Consider the following 24487-nt stretch of genomic DNA (forward strand, 5'->3'; position numbering starts at 1 on the left):
TTCCTCCATGTAAAGATCCGACCACACAGTCCTCGAACCCCCCCCCGCCCACTACTAAAAAAAATCCCCCTGAAAACGTCTGCATATTTACCAATAGCCAAAACTATATGTAAATATTGGGTAAAGTTCATAACTTTCAACCCTCCCCGGGGACTTTGGGGGATCAAGTCATCCTAAAATACATAGTTATTATATTTTCGACCATGCTGAACAAAATAGCTATCTCAAAATTTGGTTAGGTGACTTCGGGAAAAAAATTAGCGTGGGGGGGCCTAGTTGCCCTCCAATGTTTCGGTTCACTTAAAAAGGGCACTTGAAATTTTAATTTCAGTTCAAATGAGCTCTTCTACGGTATTCTAGGACCACTCTGCCGATACGATCACCCTTGGAAAAAAAACAAAAACAAATACACGCATCCGTGATCTTTCTTCTGGCAAAAAATGCAAAATTCCACATTTTTACAGATAGGAGCTTGAAACCTCTACAGTAGGGTTCTCTGACACACTGAATCTGATGGTGTGATTTTCAATAAAGTTCTATTAATGTTTAGGGGATGTTGCTCTCTTTTTTCGAAAATGAGGCAAATTTTCTCAGGCGTGTAACTTTTGATGGTTAGGACTAAACTAGATGAAACTTATATATTTGAAATCAGAATTAAAACCTGATTCTTTTGATGTGTCTATTGGTGTAAAAATTCCGGTTTTAGAGTTTCGGTTACTGTTGAGCCATGCTTACAGGCTCAGTAGTAACCGTCCTTACTTACAGTTTGTTACCACGAACTGTTTGAAAGGCATAAAATCAAATTGTAAGAGAATATCTTTGGTACTCTGATTGTGTTAAAGAAGTAACTGATTTTATAGCTTTTTTTTACTTTTTTCTTGATTAGTGATCTGTTGCTTGGTAATGAAAAGATGTGGGAATTAAAAAACACTTTTCGGTTTTAGGACTGCGGAACAGAAAAAAACTTCGATATGTGTTTTTTGTATATCCAGGGTACTAGTGACTTGGATTTTGTAAGATATGCCATACCAGTGGTAGTGCAATCGTTTTTAATGGTGGGGAGAGGGAGGACAATAGGACATTTACAATCTATGGGATGATACCAAATGTTTCCTCAGTCTGAAGAAATTAGATATATTAAAGACTGTCTATTAAAAGGATTTTATCCCTATTTGAACTTTTATTTATTCTTAATTTAGTTTTTAAAAATGTACCTTTTGTAATTAACCTTCGGTCTCTTTTGACTCCTTGAAAGGGAAGTAGAACTTTCTATTTTCAATCAAATGAGCCCTCTCTGAAGTTTATAAGAGCATCCCATCTATAAGAATCATATATATCCCCAGAGTATAGCTTACAACGCCTGTCCCTGGGCCCTCGGGGGTTGTATCGACCCCAGAGTTTCAATATTTGATGGTTGATTTTTTCAAGCAGCTCCGACTTGAAAAATTTGAAACTGAGAAGCAATTGAGCAATGTTTCATCGAGTAATACGTCAACTACTGCCCCACCTAGATGCTTTGATAGACCCTTTAGGTGAGTCATTGAGACACAAAAGGATACCCTTAAGATCATTCAAATAATGACCTTTTAGCCAATATCTCTTTTACCTTTGGGCAAATTTAATTTGACTGCTGTATTATGGAACTCCTCCCTACTATGTGGAAGCCTTTTTTTTACGATGAACATTCAGGGAATATTCAATATCCAGAAGAAAACAAGAATTGCACCTGCAAAAACCTCAAACATTACTTGTTTTCTCTTATACATAATTAATATATCAGATGTGTTTTTAGGCAAAGGTGATTTAACTATCTATAATCTAAGATCTATGGATCTTAAGATATCGAGACTGTCGAGAAAACACATAGAAAAGGAAATATTACTAAGAAATCTGGATTAATCACATATGTATTGATTATCTCCTAGCTGCGCTTAGTTTGATTATGCGCAGTCGTGAGGTCATAAGAATCGTCTGCTTCAAACTCTGCATAGGTCCATTCTATGCTGGAGCATCACATCCAATGCGTATGATGGGTATAGGGTGCTTCGCCTCATCTCTACATTTGAAGAATGCACTGTCCTTTAGAGTTCATTGGCTTCTGTTGGGATAACCATACAGAAAAGAGTCTCAAAAGATTTGACAGTTATTTGAAACTTTGCAATGGAACGATGTAAAAGACTAGCGACAGACAGTGCAGAAGTACCTGGTGCAGTACCTGGAAGTACCTTGCGAAGTACCTGGAAGTACCTGATGAAGAACTTGAAAAGACCGGTGAAGTACCTGGAAGTCTTACTTAGAAGTACCGGGAGCCAACAATTTAGGAATACAAACAAATTTCACCTTGGCATTTGTTAGTTTAAGTAAAGTTTTCAAAGGAATTCTTGCTTAAAAATTTCCTTCAAAAAAATTCTTACATAAAAAGTGAACACAAATAAATTATTATTATTATTTGATTCTATTTGTGCTCATATTCTTTTCATTTAGGGACAATTCAAGCTCTTATGAAAGCATCCATCCTGGTCAGCTTGGATTGAACTTTGATAATGGTAGACAGACTAAAGTTATAGCTCACGGATGGAATCAAAATGGGCTGGATATGTTTGTCACCCAAATGAAAGACGGTTTGTAGTTCCATTCTTAAGCTAAAATCACATCTACTCCCTTTTTTAATGTCTTTCAATATCCAAAAATAAAAATTGAGGCCATTATGTAATCAGAAATTTTATTAAAAAATTTATTACAATGGCCAAGAGGTTTCTCGGATATTTTTAAATTTTTCAGTAATACTAAAATTCAACCCCCCCTCCAACCATTAATAGTATAATTTTAAATGTCAAAGCTGTCCATTAGTATCCAAAAGTGCCCAATAATTGTAAGTTATTACTATATTGCTGTAAATTACGACACCTTTTCGGGCAAAATACTGCTAAACTTCAGCCTTTTTTCTTAATTTTTTTTGTGTGGGGGGGGGGGGTCCGCAAACAGACACACAAAAAATAAGATTTAAAGATATAATGATACTGTAACGAATTGACAAACATACAATATTATATAGAATTGTGAGAGCAAGTTTAAGATTGGTATAATCATATACTTAACATAATCATCACAAATTGAGTGTAGTAGTCAAATAGGTCTTTTGAAATTTGGACATTGTTCATAAGGGCTTTATTGAAAACAATACTTATTTCGAACAGTGTGTTTTTATTTGTCATAATACAAGTAAAAGAACAAGAAACGAGAGAAATTATCATAATAACCAATATGTACATATTTTCTATTTTAAAATTAAATATAGAAATAGGACGTGAAGATTAAATGCAACCAGATTTATTTCCGGCTGAAAATCTCTTGGAGCTAGATCTTTATTTGTGGTATCTTCGTGGCTTGAAGTTTTAAGTACATTAAATAAAAAAAAACAAGTTTTTTAAACTGAAAGTAAGGAGCGACATTAAAACTTAAAACGAACAGAAATTATTCCGTATATGAAAGGGGCTGTCCCCTCCTCAACGCCTCGCTCTTTACGATAATGTTTTTTTTATTATTTTAAAAAATAAAGTTGTGAGATAGAGTCAAAATTTAACGCAAAGAGCGAGGCGTTGAGGAGGGGACAGCCCCTTTCATATACGGAATAATTTCTGTTCCCTTTAAGTTTTAATATCGCTCCTTACTTTCAGTTTAAAAAACTTGTTTTTTTAATTTAATTTCTAATCGCTTTTAGTTATTGCACCTTTTATTTTGGCTCACCGTCATTGAATAAGTAAACAAAATTTGCATAAAAAATTTTACTCTTCTTTTGCTAAATGGCTGTCTCTAAATTTGGTTCTGACGTAATTTTCAAATTAACTTACGTAACTAACTTCTATATTCGTGTATTTTTCTTCTGGCAAAAAATGCGTTGCAGATATAGTTGGAGATTTTTGCAGATATGAGCTTGAAACCTATGTAATATGGTTTTTTGATACGCTGAATCTGACGGTGGGATTTTCATTAAAATTCGTTTACTTGTAGGGTATGTTCCCTCCCTCTTTAAAAAATCAGGTAAAGTTTCTCAGGCTCGTAGCCTTTGATGAGTAATACTAAACTTAATAAAATTTATATATTTAGAATCAGCATTATAAGCCCACTCTTTTAATACATTTATTGACATCAAAATTCCGTTTTTAAAAGTTTCGATTACTATTGAGCCGTGTCGCTTGTTTTTTTATTGTTTTTATTGCGTATATGTTATTACGTATATGAGGGGGTTCTCCCCTTAGTCAATACCACGCTCTTTACGTTAAAAGTTAAACATTTTTTTAATTCACAAACCCCTGAATCACAAAGGCCGTTTAATTAGAATAGATAGCTCTTTTGAAAGCACTAAAAAAACTGTAGCGCAAAGAGCGAGGTATTGACTTGGGGGAGAACCCCCTCATATACGCAATAATTGTTGTTCGTTTTAAGTTCTAATGTTACTTCTTACTTTCAGTTGAAAAAACTTGTTTTTTTTTAATTTAATTTCTGATCGTTTTTTAAATAATGCTTGGAAATCCGGCGCACCCTTCATAGAAATGTGCCTTACCCCAAAGAAACGTCGACCACGGAAAGATTCTCCCGAGTAACCCCCTCCTCCAGCCCCCCCCTACCAGAAAGAAATCCTTCCTGAAAATGTCTGTATACTTCCCAATAACCAATACAATGTGTAAGCAATAGGCAAAGTTCATATCTTGCAGCCCTTCCCCTGGGAACTGTGGGGATTAAGTCATCCTAAAAGACATATTTATTAAATTTTCGACTATGCTGAACAAAATGGCTATCTCAAAATTTTAATTGGGTGACTCTGAGAAAAAATGCGTGTGGGAGGGGGCCTAGTTGCCCTCCATTTTTTGGAGGGCGCGTATCGTGATCTTTTTTCGAGCAAAAAATGCAAATTTCCAACTTTTTCCAGATAGGAGCGTGAAAATTCTTTAATAGGGTTCTCTGATAAGCTGAATGTGATGGTGTAATTTTCGTTAAAGTTATTTAAAAATTCAAAATTTCACATTTTTGTAGATAGGAGTTTGAAGCTTCTTTAATAATGTTCGTCGATAAGCTGAATCTGATGGTGTGAATTTCGTTAAAGTTAATTAAAAAAATTTGCAATTAAAACAAAATTTTATTGTTTTAAAAAAATTGAGTTGTGAGAAAGTCAAACTTTAGCGCAAAGAGCGAGGCGTTGAGGAGGGGACAGCCCCTTTCATATACGGAATAATTTCTGTTAGCTTTAAGTTTTAACGTCGTTCCTTACTTTCAGTTAAAATATACTTGTTTTTTTTTTATTTCATTTTTGAACATTTTTCAATTAATGCAGGTTTTTATTTTGGCTCACCGTGCATGAATAATTAAAACAAAATTTGTACATTAATTTACTTTAGTTTGGTTAAATGGCTTTCTTGAAACTTGTTGAATTTTATTTACGAATGTTTTTACTAGTAACAAATATACGTAACTTACGAATTAACTTACGTAACGAACTTCTATATTTATATATTTTTAATTCGTATATTAGGGGGTTTGCCCCCTAGTCAATACCTTGCTCTTTAAGCTTAAGTTCGAACTTTGTTCCAATTCTTTAAAAATGACCCCTTAAGGACTAATTAGAATAAATAGCTCTTATGAAAGTACAAAAAAAATCTTTGGTCTAAAGAGCGAGGCATTGACTAGATGGTGAACCCAATCATATAGCTAATATTTTTTTGTTCGTTTTAAGTTTTGATGTTGCTCCTTAATTTCAGTTGAAAAACTTGTTTTTTATATTTAATTTCTGATTTTTTAAAAAAAATAATGATGGGAAATCCGGCGGCCCCTTCATAGCAATGTCCCTTCCCCCATGACAAAAAATGGAAAATTCCACATTTTTGTAGATAGGAGCTTGAAATCTCTACAGTAGGGTTCTCTGATACGCTGAATATGATGGTGTGATTTTCATTGAAGTTCTATAACTTTTAGGTATAATTAAAGGGTTTGTCCCCTTTTTTCAAAAATCAGCCAAATTTTCTCAGGCGCGTAACTTTTGATAGGTAAAATTAAACTTGATGAAACTTATATATTTGAAATCAGAATTAAAATCTGATTCTTTTGATGTATCTATTGGTATCAAAATTCCGTTTTTTAGAGTTTCAATAACCATTGAGCCGGGTCGCTCTTTACTTACAGTTTGTTACCACGAACTGTTTGATCAACATAAAAATGTAATGGTTTCTTTGAGAATCCGAAAAAAACATATTTTCTTTAGACATTTGTTGTCCCTTAATAGGCTTCCCTTGGTTCCTCAAGTCAAAATTAATTTAAATGAATTCATATTTTCTATTTTAAAATTAAATATAGAAATAGGACGTGAAGATTAAATGCAACCAGATTTATTTCCGGCTGAAAATCTCTTGGAGCTAGATCTTTATTTGTGGTATCCTCGTGGCTTGAAGTTTTAAGTACATCAACATAAAAAATGTATTTTTTTCTTTGAGAATCCGAAAAAACATATTTTCTTTAGATGTTTATTGTCCCTTAATAGGTTTCCCTTGGTTCCTCAAGTCAAAATTTGAATTTTACTTGATTTTTCCGTCCAATATTCCTTCGAAGTTTCAGCTGCGTCTCTTAAGCTGTTAATTTATAGCCTCGTTACTACACGAGATACTAAAAATTCGCTATTTTGAAAATATGGATGTGCTATAAATTTTGATTTATTTCAACAACCCCCTCAACATCGCCAGAAAGTTTCATCTTTAACCGTTAGCCGGTCCTGAGATATTGCAGGTACGCCTTTTTAACACCTGATTGTTTTCATTTAGCCCTAAGTACAATTCAACCTACCTTGAAATTATCAAATCAGTGTCCTTAACGGTCCCTGAGATATTGTAGACACGTCTTTTAACAACCGAGGTGCATATGGTGTCTTTTGGTATAGTTCAACATCCCCCCAGCATTCTCTGAAAGTTTTAACTTAACGCCCTTAGTCGTTCGTGGGGTATTGTAAATGTTTCTTTTCCACAACCTGATTGCACATAGTGTCGTTTAGTTTAGTTCAAAACACCCTCAAAATTTCCTGAAAGGTTCAGATTAATACCTTTAGCCTTTACTAGGATATTGCAGACACAAGCTTTTGACAACCTGGATGTGGAATATCTTTTTATTTATTTTAACATCTTCCTCAATTTTTCTTCAATATACTTTTGTTTTCGAGTACGGGTATACACGGGCTTATTATAAGCAGACTCATCATTATTAGTGACAAAAGTTTCTGTAGGAGAGATGGAAGCATTCCGATTTGTTATTTGTTTATGTCCCTGAAGCTTGTAGATTTGAAACTTACCGACAACTTCTTGAGGATTTGGTTGTATCCTTAGAGCTTGCTTTAACGTTCTAAAGTTGTCTAAAATTCAATAATATCTCATAATTTTCAGTTAATATAAGAATCACCAAAATATCCTGGAAAAATTCCAAGGCTCTTTAAAATTTCAAGTGTCCAGGAGATGTAAGACGTAAATCTGTTGTATTTTAGGATGTCAAATTTTTTGAAGAAAACTCGAAGCAAAAAAAAAAAAAAAAAAAAAAAAATGATATTTGTATCTTATTCCTTAACCTGTCCAATTTAAAAATACTTTTTTTTTTAAATCATTTTTCTAATTAAAAATAATTTCAGCTCTTCTTAGCCAAGGAGATTATAATGTTATCAGTATTGATTGGGGAATAGACGCTGCGTCATTCGACTACTTTTCTTCTGCTTATGCTGTTGTTGAAGTTGGAACTTACGCAGCATCTCTCGTCAATGCACTTGTGGCAAATGGTGCAAATATTAAGGATATTCATATTATTGGTTTCAGTCTTGGTGCACACGTTGCAGGTGCCGTTGGTGCCGCTGTCAGTGGCGCTGTATCCAGAATTTCCGGTAATTACTTCTTTTTTGTTTTTTAATTACAGGACAGATGTGGGTTGGGACATCTATATATTATCTGATAGTCAATCCGTCCTTAAGGTCATTCAATCCCTTAAAAATCATTTTGCAAGTCTCAACGGTGACTGACCGTCTCAAAGACAAATTTTCCATCAGCGAATTTTTCCAGCATCACAGAGCTATATATATATATATATATATATTATATATATATATATATATATATATATATATATATATATATATATATATATATATATATATATATATATATATATATATATATATATATATATATATATATATATATATATATATATATATATATATATATATATATATATATATATATATATATATATATATATATATATATATATATATATTTATATATATTTTTATATATATATATATATATATATATATATATATATATATATATATATATATATATATATATATATATATATATATATATATATATATATATATATATATATATATATATATATATATATATATATATATATATATATATATATATATATATTACTTGCCCTGTGTCGGTAAGGTTTTCAGTCAAGGCGGGTAGCATAACAGGTAACTTCCAAAGCTGTAAAATTACTCAGATGATGCTTCCTTTGACCTGATTTTTAAGGTTTTCCAAAAAGGTATGCTAGAACATTTTTAGAGACTGTCCTTTCCTGAACTTTAAAAAGACAATTCCGCTCCTTTTAAGCGAAAAAAAATTCACACTTTCAAATGATGTGAGTTTCATTAAATCTGAACACACCTATATTCTGCAAATATGAAAGAATTCCAATGACTCTTCTAAGATTTCTGTTAAAGTATAAGTAGGCTTTTAATTTTCCGTAGTTGATTCATATCTCTTACCAGAGCCCTAAAAGCTATGGCATGACCGCCCAATCAACTCTAAATAATTTGGCCGCACAGACTGAAAAAACAAATATAAGGGACGAAGATAATTTCGGATACCACACTGTCTTTTCATGACGATAAATAAAAGTTCAAATAGGGATAAAATCCTTTGAATAGACAGTGATGATGATAACTGATAGAAATTCACAAAAATACCAGATATTTCGGTCACATATGACCGAACTGATTGTCGGTCATATATTACTACTGATGACGGTCACTGCATATGTGACCCAAATATCTGGCATTTTTGTGAATTTCTATCACTGTTATCATCATCACTGTCTATTCAAAGGATTTTATCCCTGTTTGAACTTATATATATTAAAAGGGACGATAATTTTTTCCGCATCCTCTTGAGACATTCAAAAAATTGAATAGGAGGTCTGTGAAGCATTAAGCAGGCTAAACCTAACAAGGCCTTATTGACTTGTTATCGACCGGAACTTTTCATTCCCATCTCTCAGAGCAGCTTCAAAGCAGCTATAAGGAGATAGAGTTTTTTTAGGGGGGGGGGCACAATTGGCGTAGAAAGATGAGATCCGAAGAAATAAAGGAAGTAATTCTGAAGCTTATCCCTTACTGACCAAGCATCTTTTTTTTGCCTAAAAAGGTCTTAAATGTCAATGCTTATTTAGAGATTAAATATCCTTGTCAATTGTCCATGTCTTCTTGACCGCTAAGCAAATGAAAGAAAAAGACAAAATAATTGTTCGAAACGTCCAAAAAATTAAATCCCCTTAAAAAAATCTTGTTTTTCATTTACCATTTATGGGATGTGTGATCTCAGAACAAACATAGCAATAGTTTAAAGTTATTAGCATAATTGTAATATAATGTTAATATAAATTGCTTTCTAATCGTATACTTAGTCTTACGGTAGTTTTTTATTAGTTAGTTTTTTGTTGTCTCTAATTCACTTTTATGCGAATTAATTTCTTGATTAAATAAACAAACTTTGGGCTCAGAACTAGATCATATGTATGTAATAAATTTATATATTAAATCTGACTTAAATACAGCTTTTGTGTAAAGAAAGAATATTTTTTGTCGTTTTTTGTCAATTGTCGTTGGAATAATGAGAGTATAAGTGTGAACAGGAAAGTCGTAATCTTGACGTACTAGCTTACGTCGACGTCTAATGCAGTAGCGGATCCAGAAGGGGGGGGGGGGCAATGGGGGTGTGCGCCCCCTAAGGTAGTCTAAAGTAGTGTAATTTACTTAGTTAACGCAAGTTTGCGTTAATTAAACTTTCTCCTAACGCAAGTTTATCTGATCAATCTATTTTGCACCCCCCTCCCTTAAAAGAAACCCTGAATCCGCCCCTGGCCTAATGACGTACGTCATTAGACGTACTAGCTTAGTCATAGTCTTTATTTTCTTTTGACTTTAAGTCTCTTTCTAGCCACAATAGTTTCATTAGATAAACACAATTTAAAAATATTTTGTACCGGGCGAAAACTTTTTTTAGGCTTAGAGCTATTATGTGCAGATATAATAAAATTATATATTGAATCTGTCCATGTAATAAGGTTATCAGTTACTTTTGTCTAATGTATATATTTTTTTTCAAATAGTTTCTATCAGGATTTTGGCCTTGAAATTAAGAGTTTTACTACTCAGGAGTTTTTTTTTTAATAAATGTTGAAAATCAGTCATGTTTTTTGTAGAGAACACTGTATTTACTTAACAACGATTTTTTCTGAAATTTAAGAAAAAAAGCTTAAAAAAAATTACAATACTAGGGGTGCTTAAAATGAAACTGTTTTTAACATTGTTTATCATTTAGTAATAAAAGACAATTTTTAACATTATGACTGTAGCAATTTCAGGGTAGGGTGCCAATTTCATGGGCCAGAAAAACATACCTTGACGAATCATTAAGTGAATTGGTATTATTTTCAAGCAAATGTAATCCTGTTTGAAAGACTGAAGGACAAGGTAGATGCCTTTTGGTCAAACAATAACCCTTTTCAAGGCATGTAGGACGCTTTAAAAAGAAAAATGTCGGAAATACACAGCAATGGTTTAAGCATTTAAATGTTTTCGTTAGGACTGGATCCTGCCTTACCCTCCTTCAGCTTTACAAATACTGATCGTCGCCTTGATTCAAGTGACGCTGATTTCATTGATGTAATTCACACGAATTCAGGATCACTTTTTGAAGGAGGTTTGTCGTTTCTTGATCCAATCGGTCATGTTGATTTCTTCGTGAATGGTGGTCGAGTGCAACCTGGCTGTTTTGATAATGGGAAAAATATCAATGACTTGATCTGTAAGTATCTAGTTTCTAGCATGATTATTATTATTGCATGCAAATTCACCAAATGGTATTACATTCTAAATTAATAATATGCATATGGAGATTAAAGCCTAAAGTTGCAGAAGCTGAACGATCTTTCTCTATCGCTGAACCGTCCATAGCAAATGCACAAGCAAGATTAGCACCACAAACAGTGGATACAAAATAGTTTCTTTGAATTTGTCTTATGCAACATTGGCATGACAATTTATTTTAAAATTAAAAGAACTACATTATGTTATGAAAGACATTTTTCTAGCGCTGGGTTGTTCATACTAAAATTCCAAACAAGAGTAGCACCCCAGATACTCTATGTTCCCCTCGAATGTATTTTATGTAACGCCGAAATAACAAATCATTGCATATTCTGCGAATGAAATTATATTCTGTAAGGTCTTTTTCTTGCACGGGGTTCGAATGAATCCTATTCCAATTTTCACTAGGACCATTGGTTTGATGCGACCACCCCTGGGGAAAAAAAATACAAATATACGAAAAAAAAGAGATTAACACATATCCGTAATCTTTCTTTTGGAAAAAAAAAATGGAAATTCCCTATTTTCGTAGAGGGGAGTCTAAAACTTGTACTGTAGAGGACTCTGATATGCTGAATTTGATGGCGTGGTTTTCTTTCAGATTGCTTGACTCTTTTTGGGTGTTCCCCCCTTTTTTTACGAAAAGCAGGCAAGTTTTCTTAGGCTTATGTTTTTTGACGGGTAACATTAAACTTAATGAATTTTATATATTTGGAATCAGCATAAAAGCCAAATCTTTTGATGTAGCATTGTTACCAAAATTTTGCTTTTTAGAGTTTCGACTATTGTTGAGCCAAGTCGCTCCTTGCTTACGGTTAGTTACCTTTAAGTGTTTGATAATATTTATCAGACTGAAATAATAAATTATAGTTTCAAAGTAATAAGTAAATTCCTGTTTTGTGCATTTAAACCTCCTGAATAAGTTTCAGTGCCATATTTTTAATTAGTACTCCAATTTACTTTCTTTTCTATCAGACCTTTAACCTTCCTTAGAATATGTTTAGCTCTATTACCCTATATCCATTGCTTTTTAAGCTAATGGCTAAGTAGAAACTTACACAACCGTGTTTACTTTGAATACTGTGAATTCAATTTGTAATGGGAAAAGCTCCATATCCAGTAATGTGGTTTCTTATAGAAGTCAGTGCCGGATAAAAAAAAGAAAAGAAAAAAGAAACGGGGACGAAATTCAACTAAAATAAGCTAGATCATAGGACAACAAAAAAATTATGAATGCACAGCTTTCCTTTAAGGTTGTAGTTGTCTTTGAGAATGAGCATATTATAAATTTTTGGACTATTACAGACGAGAATCATTATCAAATTTAACTAATTTGTTTGGCTTATTTATTTTCACGTTTCAACCTGGCAAAACGGGTTAAAATCTTATACTTTCTTAAAACTTCATTGTCTGTTACGAAAAATGCCATTCTTTGTGGCAGCTTTCCTTTTGGGGTGTAGTTGTCTTTAAGTATGAACGTACTGTATATGTCTGAACTCTTGCAGACGAGAATCATGACTAAATTTAACTACTTGGTTTTGCATATTTATTTTCACGTTTCGACCGGGAAAGACGGGATAAAATCTTATACTGACTTAAAAGTTAAATTTTTGTCACGAAAACTGCCAGTATTTGTTGCAGCTTTCCTTTTAGGGTGTATTTGTCTTTGTGAATGAACGTACTTTTCTTGTGTGAACTCTTTAAGAAGAAAATCCTTGATAAATTTAACTAATATGTTTTGACTTTTTATTTTCAAGTTTCGACCCGGCAATACTGGCTAAAATCTGATACTTTCTTAAAATTTCATTTTTTGTAACGAAAACTGCCATTATTTGTGGCAGCTTTCCTTTTAGGGTGTAGTTGTCTTTGAGAATGAACGTACTGTACTAGTCTGAACTCTTGCAGACGAAAATCATTGCTAAATTTAACTAATTGGTTTTGCCTATTTATTTTCACGTTTCGACCGGGCAAAACGGGTTAAAATCTTATACTTTCTTAAAACTTCATTTTTCGTGACGAAAACTGCCATTCTTTGTGGCAGCTTTCCTTTTAGGTTGTAGTTGTCTTTGAGAATGAACGTACTGTACATGTCTGAACTCTTGCAGACGAAAATCATTGCTAAATTTAACTAATTGGTTTTGCCTATTTATTTTCACGTTTCAACCTGGAAAAACGGGTTAAAATCTTATACTTTCTTAAAATTTCATTTTTTGTAACGAAAAATGCCATTCTTTGTGGCAGCTTTCCTTTTAGGGTGTAGTTGTCTTTGAAAATGAACGTACTTTACATGTCTGAACTCTTGCAGACGAGAATCCTTACTAAATTTAACTAATTTGTTTTGCCTATTTATTTTCACGTTTCTACCCGGCAATACTGGCTAAAATCTTATACTTACTTAAAACTTAATTTTTTGTAACGAAAACTGCGATTTTTTGTGGCAGCTTTCCTTTTAGGGTGTATTTGTCTTTGAGAGTGAACTTACTGTACAAGTCTGAACTCTTGCAGACGAAAATCATTACTAAATTTAACTAATTGGTTTTGCCTATTTATTTTCACGTTTCGACCGGGCAAAACGGGTTAAAATCTTATACTTTCTTAAAACTTCATTTTTCGTGACGAAAAATGCCATTCTTTGTGGCAGCTTTCCTTTTAGGATGTAGTTGTCTTGAGAATGAACGTACTGTACAAGTCTGAACTCTTGCAGACGAAAATCATTACTAAATTTAACTAATTTGTTTTGCCTTTTTATTTTCACGTTTCAACCCGGCAATACTGGTTAAAATCTGATACTTTCTTAAAAACTTCTTTTTTTTGTAACGAAAACTGCCATTCTTTGTGGCAGCTTTCCTTTTAGGGTGTAGGTGTCTTTGAGAAGGAACGTACTGTACATGTCTGAACTCTTGCAGACGAGAATCATTACTAAATTTAACTAATTGGTTTTGCCTATTTATTTTCACGTTTCGACCGGGCAAGACGGGTTAAAATCTTATACTTTCTTAAAACTTCATTTTTTGTAACGAAAACTGCCATTCTTTGTGGCAGCTGTCCTTTTAGGGTGTTGTTGTCTTTGAGAAGGAACTGACTGTACATGTCATAACTCTTTCATACGAGTATCATTACTAAATTTTACTAATTGGTTTTGACTATTTTTTTTCACGTTTCTACCGGGCGAAACTGGTTAAAATGTTATACTGACTTAAAAATTAATTTTTCGTTACGAAAACTGCCATTCTTTGTGGCAGCTTTCCTTTTTGGGTGTAGTTGTCTTTGAGAATGAACGTACTGTACATGTCTGAACTCTTGCAGACGACAATCATTACTAAATTTAACTAATTGGTTTTGCCTATTTATTTTCACGTTTCTACCGGGAAAAACGGGTTAAAATCTTATACTTTCTTAAAATTTCATTTTTTGTAACGAAAACTGCCATTCTTTGTGGCAGCTTTCCTTTTAGGGTGTAGTTGTCTTTGAAAATGAACGTACTGTACATGTCTGAACTCTTGCAGACGAGAATCATTACTAAATTTAACTAATTGGTTTTGCCTATTTATTTTCACGTTTCGACCGGGCAAGACGGGTTAAAATCTTATACTTTCTTAAAACTTCATTTTTTGTGACGAAAACTGCCATTCTTTGTGGCAGCTTTCCTTTTAGGGTGTAGTTGTCTTTGAGAGTGAACGTACTGTACAAGTCTGAACTCTTGCAGACGAAAATCATTACTAAATTTAACTAATTGGTTTTGCCTATTTATTTTCACGTTTCGACCGGGCAAAACGGGTTAAAATCTTATACTTTCTTAAAACTTCATTTTTCGTGACAAAAACTGCCATTCTTTGTGTCAGCTTTCCTTTTAGGTTGTTTTTGTCTTTTAGACTGAACGTACTTTACATGTCTGAACTCTTGCATACGAGAATCCTTACTAAATTTAAAGAATTTGTTTTGCGTTTTTATTTTCACGTTTCGACCGGGCAATACTGGTTAAAATCTTATACTTTCTTAAAACTTCATTTTTCGTGACGAAAACTGACTTTCTTTGTGGAAGCTGACCTTTTAGGGTGTATTTGTCTTTGAGAATGAACGTAATGTACAAGTCTGAACTCTAGCAGACGAAAATCATTGCTAAATTTAACTAATTGGTTTTGCCTATTTATTTTCACGTTTCAACCTGGCAAAACTGGTTAAAATCTTATAGTTTCTTAAAATTTCATTTTTTGTAACGAAAACTGCCATTCTTTGTGGCAGCTTTCCTTTTAGGGTGTAGTTGTCTTTGAGAATGAACGTACTGTACATGTCTGAACTCTTGCAGACGAGAATCATTACTAAATTTAACTAATTGGTTTTGCCTATTTATTTTCACGTTTCGACCGGGCAAAACGGGTTAAAATCTTATACTTTCTTAAAACTTCATTTTTTGTAACGAAAACTGCCATTCTTTGTGGCAGCTTTCCTTTTAGGGTGTAGTTGTCTTTGAGAGTGAACGTACTGTACATGTCTGAACTCTTGCAGACGAGAATCATTACTAAATTTAACTAATTTGTTTTGCCTATTTATTTTCACGTTTCGACCGGGCAAGACGGGTTAAAATCTTATACTTACTTAAAACGTCATTTTTTGTAACGAAAACTGCCATTCTTTGTGGCAGCTTTCCTTTTAGGGTGTAGTTGTCTTTGAGAATGAACGTACTGTACATGTCTGAACTCTTGCAGACGAAAATCATTACTAAATTTAACTAATTGGTTTTGCCTATTTATTTTCACGTTTCAACCTGGAAAAACGGGTTAAAATCTTATACTTTCTTAAAATTTCATTTTTTGTAACGAAAACATGCCATTCTTTGTGGCAGCTTTCCTTTTAGGGTGTAGGTGTCTTTGAGAATGAACGTACTGTACATGTCTGAACTCTTGCAGACGAGAATCATTACTAAATTTAACGAATTGGTTTTGCCTATTTATTTTCACGTTTCGACCGGGCAAGACGGGTTAAAATCTTATACTTTCTTAAATCTTCATGTTTTGTGACGAAAACTGCCATTCTTTGTGGCAGCTTTCCTTTTAGGGTGTAGTTGTCTTTGAGAATGAACGTACTGTACATGTCTGAACTCTTGCAGACGAAAATCATTACTAAATTTAACTAATTGGTTTTGCCTATTTATTTTCACGTTTCGACCGGGCAAAACGGGTTAAAATCTTATACTTTCTTAAAACTTCATTTTTCGTGACGAAAAATGCCATTCTTTGTGGCAGCTTTCCTTTTAGGATGTATTTGTCTTTGAGAATGAACGTACTGTACATGTCTGAACTCTTGCAGACGAAAATCATTACTAAATTTAACTAATTGGTTTTGCCTATTTATTTTCACGTTTTGACCGGGCAAGACGGGTTAAAATCTTATACTTTCTTAAAACTTCATTTTTCGTAACGAAAACTGCCATTCTTTGTGGCAGCTTTCCTTTTAGGGTGTATTTGTCTTTGAGAGTGAACGTACTGTACATGTCTGAACTCTTGCAGACGAAAATAATTACTAAATTTAACTAATTGGTTTTGCCTATTTATTTTCACGTTTCAACCTGGAAAAACGGGTTAAAATCTTATACTTTCTTAAAACTTCATTTTTTTGTGAATAAAAAATACCGTTGTTGTGGCTGCTTTCGTTTTAGGGTGCTGGTGTCTTTGAGAAGGAACGTACTGTACATGTCTGAACTCTTGCAGACGAGAATCATTACTAAATTTAACTAATTGGTTTTGCCTATTTATTTTCACGTTTCGACCGGGCAAGACGGGTTAAAATCTTATACTTTCTTAAAACTTCATTTTTTGTAACGAAAAATGCCAGTCTTTGTGGCAGCTTTCCTTTTAGGGTGTAGTTGTATTTGAGAATGAACGTACTGTACATGTCTGAACTCTTGCAGACGAAAATCATTACTAAATTTAACTAATTTGATTTGCCTATTTATTTTCACGTTTCGACCGGGCAAAACGGGTTAAAATCTTATACTTTCTTAAAACTTCATTTTTCGTGACGAAAAATGCCATTCTTTGTGGCAGCTTTCCTTTTAGGATGTATTTGTCTTTGAGAATGAACGTACTTTACATGTCTGAACTCTTGCAGACGAGAATCCTTACTAAATTTAACTAATTTGTTTTGCCTTTTTATTTTCACGTTTCTACCCGGCAATACTGGCTAAAATCTTATACTGACTTAAAAACTTCTTTTTTTTTGTGCCTTAAAAACTTCGTTTTTTTGTGACTAAAAAATACCGTTTTTGTGGCAGCTTTCCTTTTAGGGTGCTGGTGTCTTTGAGAAGGAACGTACTGTACATGTCTGAACTCTTGCAGACGAGAATCATTATTAAATTTAACTACTTGGTTTTGATTATTTATTTTCATATTTGAACCTTGCAATACTGGTGAATATGTGATACTTCCCTAAAAACTTAATTTTTGAGACAAAAACAAAGTCTTAGAGAATTACTGTTTTAAGATATGAATATAGCTAGGATGGTTCCAGCAGATAAAAAATGTTTTATTTGGTGTTTGAGGCAATTTCAACGCAAAAGATGAGTTCTATATATTTTCACATGTTTTGTTTGCTTCTGGATTAAATTGAACTGAAGATAGAAGAAACAGTTTTTCTAAGAGTCTGTTCGGTTATATTCTTTTAAATACTAGCCTATTTTGTTGCAGGTCAATGTAGCTCTAACATATTATAATGAACAAATAATATTGATAAACAAAAATAAAACAGAATCTTCCTAATTAAGAAATTGTCTGGATCCAAGTGAACTTAGATGTTTAATTGAAATCCAAATTATAATAAGCTAAAATTACACTCGTTTGATTTTATTCTAAGTTTTCTGTGTGAAAATGTGCTGTCAGCGGCACCGTTGATCTTCAAATCCCATTGCACCGATATTAAATTGTAAAACTTTTCTTTCCTATCAGGGTCTCATTCTTGTCGGTGGTAGCCTTGTGAGGAGTGCACAAGAGTTATCTTTTTTCTTTTAGTTTTTTGCTTACGCATGCGCTTATAAATTCCCATTCCTTAAAGCTGGATGCTCTCATGGTCGTGCCCCTCAGTATTATATTGAATCCGTAAGGTCCAATGCTTTTCTGGCAAAAAAATGTGGCTCATACGACGAATATCTTGCAGGAGGTTGTAACTGTAATACAGATGAGTATATGGGACTCGGGGTATCTACAAGGTAAGTTACTTTTATTTTAACTTTTTTTCAGGCCTTTACAGCTCCGAAAGTATACTTTTTGTTTTATTTCTCGCTTACTGTGAATACAAAATTCATAATTCGCAGTAATAAAGTGTTCATGCAACTGTCTCTGTTCATCTTGGGTATATTTTAGGATATTCCATCGGTAAAAATGAAGTTATTTTTGGTACCCAAGTTGATTGTCAATGAACCTGAAGTTAGATTATCAGGTTGTTAATTTCAGTGCCCAAAAATTCAAAATTATCTAAAATAAGGGATACCAGTGGTTGTTTCGGTAAATAGATAAACAAACGTAGATGGCAGGAGATAATCTGGTATGAATAGAGTGTATGCGCACCATCATTTTTTTTATTTTGGGGGTCGAAGCAATACAGACGAAATAATAGTGCCAGATAAAATTTTTTTTTCTGGGGTATATATTTTTATATTTTTGGGATATTTTGAATTTTGTTTATGATTATTCCATAAGTGTCACTACATAGGGGTATGCCAGATTATGGCATGGCGCGCTCATTTTGCCTGGGTAATGAAATTTAAGCGCCGAAACCTATTTAGGCAATGAGTTTTCATCTGATGAGCCCCGATATGTGGTGATTACCTTGGGAATATAGAGTTTTTGTAGATTTAAGGTGCTATAGCTTGGTTTCGGAACATTGACGTATACTTATTGATGTTGATTTTGCTTTATTTTGGACTTGATTTTCGGATTGTCGGATTGGATATACTTTTTTGTCCTGGGGAAATGGATGGATGAGTAGGGTCTAGACCTTGTTCAAGTGCTCATTTATTTCAGTTACTAAAGTAGGAACAGTTTTTTTTTTTTTTTTTTTTTTTTTTTTTTTTTAGCCAAGTAATTACCGTAATACATTATAAAGAGAAACAGGGAGTTTATGGTAAGAAATCTTGTGACTGAAAATCTTTTGGTTCTTTTTACTGGCTTAATGTTTCACCCAGAAACCAATCAGGCATTAAAAAGGCAGAGTTTGTGTCCTTCGCTTTTTGGCAAATAAACAAGAAATAATATGATTGGCTTACAAAAATATGGCGCAAAGAACGAATGAAATTTTGCCGCAGAAATATAGGGCAAAAACTTTTCTTTTTGTTTTTGGTATCGTCATTTACACATGGAACCCGTGGGATAAGTGTTTTCTATAACTGACATGTTAGGAATAAATAGTCTAATGCTTCTTCGTGCTTTACAGCTATGCTACTGTTTCTGTTCATCTTGGATATACTTTAAAAATTTTGCTTTATTTTTAATTTTTATGACAAAATTGTAAAACGTTTATTTTTTATATTAGCCAAAAAGTAAATTGTTTTTTGGCCATTTTATTGGCGTGATTTGTTTTTTTCTGTTTTTTTTTTTTACTTTTGTTACATATAGAATTAAAGTAATATATTTTAAGATAAAATTTAATTTTCCGAACAGTTTTCACAAGCAAAAATTTCGAGATTTACACGCAAATAAAAGAAGTAATAATGCCAGGAAAGTTATAAGAATATACAAACTCAAAGGTGACGAACAAACACAAAGAGGGAAAAATCGTAATATCAGAAAACTGTAAGGAAAAAAAAAGACTTAGCAGGCTGACTAAATCAAAGAATCAATAGATGAGTAGAAGTGTTGAAATCATAAAGTTTGGTAAAAGCAGTAAGATTGAAATTTATATTCTACTTATTTTTATGCATAGATTTACAAATGTATGAAATCTAATGTAATTTTTTTAACATTTCTTCTGAGTTCGAAAATGCAGTTCAAATTGTTCAATCTCCTTCAGATACAGGGTGGCGACTTGGTATTAGAGCGAACTGTTGGTAGTAGTAGCACTAGTGCCACAGGGGAAATAAATGGACTAGAGAGAATACTTTGAGCCTAGTTCGTATAGTGTTAAATTATTATTAAGTGGTTAAACAAAATGACAAATAAGTGCAAAATCATCTCTTTTTTTATTTCAGTGCTCGTGGTAATTTCTACCTTCAAACTAACGAGAATTCTCCATATGCACAGGGATAAGGTATGATAGTTTTCTATACTTGAATATTTTTCTTAACAATATGAAGTAGTATCGAGATTTGGCTACAAAACTTTGTATAGTAGAGAAAAACAAGGACATCCCTCCTGCCTCTACCTCCCTCAAATTGACAATTTCAGTTGCATAAAAATGTTTAATAAGATAAAAGAGCCACTTTCTTAATTTTCTTTTCCATATGCACTCGAATGTGCTTGGCAACATGTACTTGAATGGGAACTTAACTATAGATATGTAATCTCGTTAACATGGGTGCACACAGTGTCTGTTAATTAACCTCTGCCAGTCTACCCTCAATTTAAATCAAAATTTGACGTCCACTAAACCGTACCCCTAATACTCGCTAAAAGTTTGGAATTATCCCGAAAGCCATTCCCAAAATAATGTACATTATTTAAAAACTCAGGTGTACACAACAACTTAAAAAAACTTTTTTGCATGCCGACCAATGATCGGCATTTCGCAGGTACCGATCTCCTGATTCACTACCTTTGTCCGAGAATGCAATGCGTGGTTGGGTGCAAATCATCTAACGTTTCCCGTGTTTTTCCTCCAGATTTCTCCAGGTATCAATTTAGAGCTGGGTCGACTCTAGTTGAGCTTACAGAGTGACAGCATTGACCCCTGATCCAAACCAAATAATCCAGGGGACACCAGGACTCGAACCCCTGACCCACAGTTTATAGAATTATCCAGTGAGTTTATCGCAGATCATTTCTAGTCTTCAGTCTCGCCGCGAACAAAAAGCTCCTCCCACTTGTTTGTGTAGTTATGTATCAGTGTGTTTGCGTCAATCAATGAGAAATGGTTACAAAATGCATTATTCGTAATAGCGGGTTTCCACTTATTTCCAATTGTTTCGCCTCCAAGAGAAATCTGACTTGTCTACCCGTGAACAGATATAATGCCGCTTATGTTTCTACGTTCTTCGGAGCACTTGCACGTCGGTCCGGGTTTTTATAAAGGGTGAGATAGGGAATGATCATGCTGGTTAATTCTATAAACTGTGCCCTGACCTCAGAATTTCAAGTCCAGTGCAGTAACTACTAGGCTAGGACGGTTCTGGGTGTTTACAGTGTCTCTTTGTTCATTTTGATTAGGGTTTCTTCTCCTGAGCATACCTTTTGCAAGTTCTGGGAATCTTAGCATAACAAACAACCACAAGAGCTCCTAACTAATCCGAAAACCAAAACTAAGCATGTGAACAACGGGCTATTTAAACAATTTAGACAAACACTGCAATTATTTTGGCAATAAACTGGGTAAAAACCAGTGATTGAAGGATTAAATTTATGTAAGTATATAACCCTAACAATCTGTTAAGAAATACAAATTGGAAAGAACTGAATAAATCATTGAATAGCTAAAAGTCTATTTTATGTATTAGTATGTTTACTTTTAAAATTACTCAATGTTAAAGACTTCAAATAAACAGTTAATTGACTTGTCTACAAGATCATCTTCTTTCAAGTCCAATTATCTTATTTTGTTCTATTTGTCCCTATATTTTTTTTTACTCATTTTGTATAAAAATAGAATCTTTAGTGTCTTCTGTTTCCAAAAATTGCACTTTTATTGCTTAATTTGTAGCACGCAAACCACAAATACTAAATTCAATTTTTTCTGCAGACGCCAATAGAAAAAACTGTACAAACGTGATTCATTCAAATGTTACCGAATGAATCACTTCAGACACCACCGGAAAAACTGTACAGACGTGATTGATTCAAATGTTATTGAATGAATCACTTTAGACACCACCGCAAAGAACTGTACAGACGTTATTCATTCAAATTTTATTGAATGAATCACTTCGAACACCACCGGAAAAAACTGTACAGACGTGATTCATTCAAATGTTATTGAATGAATCACTTCTGACACCACCGGAAAAACTGTACAAACGTGATTAATTCAAAATTTATTGAATGAATCACTTTAGGCACCATCGGAAAAAAACTGTACAGACGTTATTCATTCAAATTTTATTGTTTATAGAAACATCATCTGATTATGTGGGTTAGCTCACCTATACAATCAGTTAATGTTTCAATAAACAATTACATTTGAAAGAATCAAGCCTGATCAGGTTTTTCTCCTGATGTCTGAATATAAGCTTATAATAATTTAAAATGTTTTAAAAATATATCAAGCAAAGATTTTACTGAGTGAAGCAAATATACCTAAATGTGCCTTTTATTTCAAATTGTTGTGTGCCTGGAACATATCATTTAAAAGTTTTGTTCGGAAATAGAAGTAATCCAAAGTTATATCTCCTTTTCTCTTTGTCTCTCTATCTCTGAATTTCCCTCTCTCTTTAACTATCTCTCTCTGTGTCAATTACTCTCACAGTCTAATTGTATCTTCTCCCTCATCTCCTCCTCCCTTTATTTTTTTGTGCGTTCCACTTACTTTGAGGCTAGATAAAATTGTTTTAAAATAATTTTTTTTTTCTAGATCATAACAAGGGACATTGGTTAATGCATCATACATGAAATATAACGAGAGAAAGCACGATGTAAATGCCATCTCAAAATACTTTAGTGTTTACTAAGCAGTGAATATGTGTCTGTGATAAAAATAAATTACAAAAATTAGTGAAGGTCTTCATGTCAAAGAGTGAGTCTGCTGAAGTAGAGGACCTTTAATGTGCTTACTTTACCAAAACTGTTCGATTACTTTTTTCTAAGTTGTATAATGTCGAATTGTTGAAAAGAATTATATTGGACTGTTTGATATTGTGTTTTATTTTGATTTAAATCAATAAATATATGAACGAAGGAATTGTTGCACTTCATCAAAGCAGTTTTTGGCTAGGTGATTTCATGGAAGGAGGGCTAGAATTTGATTTCTTTAAAGTGAAGATTATTAAATATGGCATCATGAATTTGCTCTTTTGAGTCCTACAAGACAATAAAATGACTCTATAGTGTATATTCATCTGTAATCATAGGACTTCTTATTTGACAAAAAAAAAAAAAAAAAAAAAAAAAAAAAAAAAACAATACAGGCAATTAGGGGTATAGGCTGATCTCTTTTTAAAGTCGCTAAATACTTAAATATAATCTGATATGGGAAATATGACTTAGATATTCATGGAGAAAGACGTTATGGGGGCTAGGCAAATATGTAATAGTGCGAATTGGCAATTGGGTATCAAATTGAGAGTGTCAGGGGATGGTTAAAGGAAGATGTTGAACTAAGTCTATTGTTTATATTGAGCTCAAATTAAAAAAAGTAAGCATCCATAATAAAACTCAAAACAGATCAGATACATATAATTTATTTTCGTTTTTGAAATTTTTTTATTTTTCCTCCAAAATTGACCCCCACCTCGAGTTTTTGTAACTTCAAAACTTTTAATTGTTTTTTTTTTATCGCGGTGTCTACTTTAACTTTGAAGAAAGGTATTCTACTTGTTCAAAGTAAATTTTGTAAGAAAAAGTATTTTTTGAAGTAACTTTTTATGGTTGTTGACATATTTTTTTTTATATTAAAACAGAAAGCACTTCAGCTGTGAAAAATGTTCTTCTTCTTCTTAAGAAAAAACAAAAAAAATGTGGAGATTAGCAGACTAGTGTATCCTTAGACTAGTCATGAAGTTAGATATAATTTATGATGAGTATTCTATTTAATTAGCATTTTTAACCTTTATACTTTCACTTGAGGCAATTAAAGGAATCCTATAATCGTAAGTACTCAAGATATCATCGTGTATATGATCATAATATCATCTGAGATATCATCGTAGATAACATCTTTTCCCAATGTTTGAGATGTTTATATGCTACATTAGAATGGATCAGGTGTAACAATAGGATATATTCTGCACTCACTTTTAATTTACTGTATTTAGCGAACTCACTATTCTGCACTCACTTTTAATTTACTGTATTTAGCGAACTTGATTGGCAAATTCTTAGACTACATTATTGTTTCTGAGACAACTCATAACATACCTTTTTAATGGGACATAGCTGTTGTAGACAAGTGTTCGATGCGCGTGTAACTCAATCCCTGTTTAACTCGACCTTGTTCAACTTAATC

General features: G+C 33.0%; 1 protein-coding gene across 1 annotated transcript in view; it reads left to right on the top strand.

The window, feature by feature from the left end:
* The window catches only part of LOC148945122 (pancreatic lipase-related protein 2-like), a 27046-nt gene extending 3815 nt beyond the window's left edge, over nucleotides 1-23231 (top strand). Inside the window, exons 3-8 of the mRNA XM_089099349.1 lie at nucleotides 2485-2621; nucleotides 7661-7906; nucleotides 10905-11126; nucleotides 18236-18389; nucleotides 20367-20425; nucleotides 22898-23231. Of these exons, the coding sequence (XP_088955475.1) occupies nucleotides 2485-2621; nucleotides 7661-7906; nucleotides 10905-11126; nucleotides 18236-18389; nucleotides 20367-20424 (817 nt within the window). The 3' untranslated portion in view covers nucleotide 20425; nucleotides 22898-23231. The remainder of the gene's footprint in view (nucleotides 1-2484; nucleotides 2622-7660; nucleotides 7907-10904; nucleotides 11127-18235; nucleotides 18390-20366; nucleotides 20426-22897) is intronic.
* Nucleotides 23232-24487: the final 1256 nt, after the last annotated feature.

This window comes from Artemia sp. Qi Xiang Cuo, chromosome 13 (genome assembly GCF_049724085.1).
Source record: "Artemia sp. Qi Xiang Cuo chromosome 13, ASM4972408v1, whole genome shotgun sequence".
NCBI classification, from domain to species: domain Eukaryota; kingdom Metazoa; phylum Arthropoda; class Branchiopoda; order Anostraca; family Artemiidae; genus Artemia; species Artemia sp. Qi Xiang Cuo.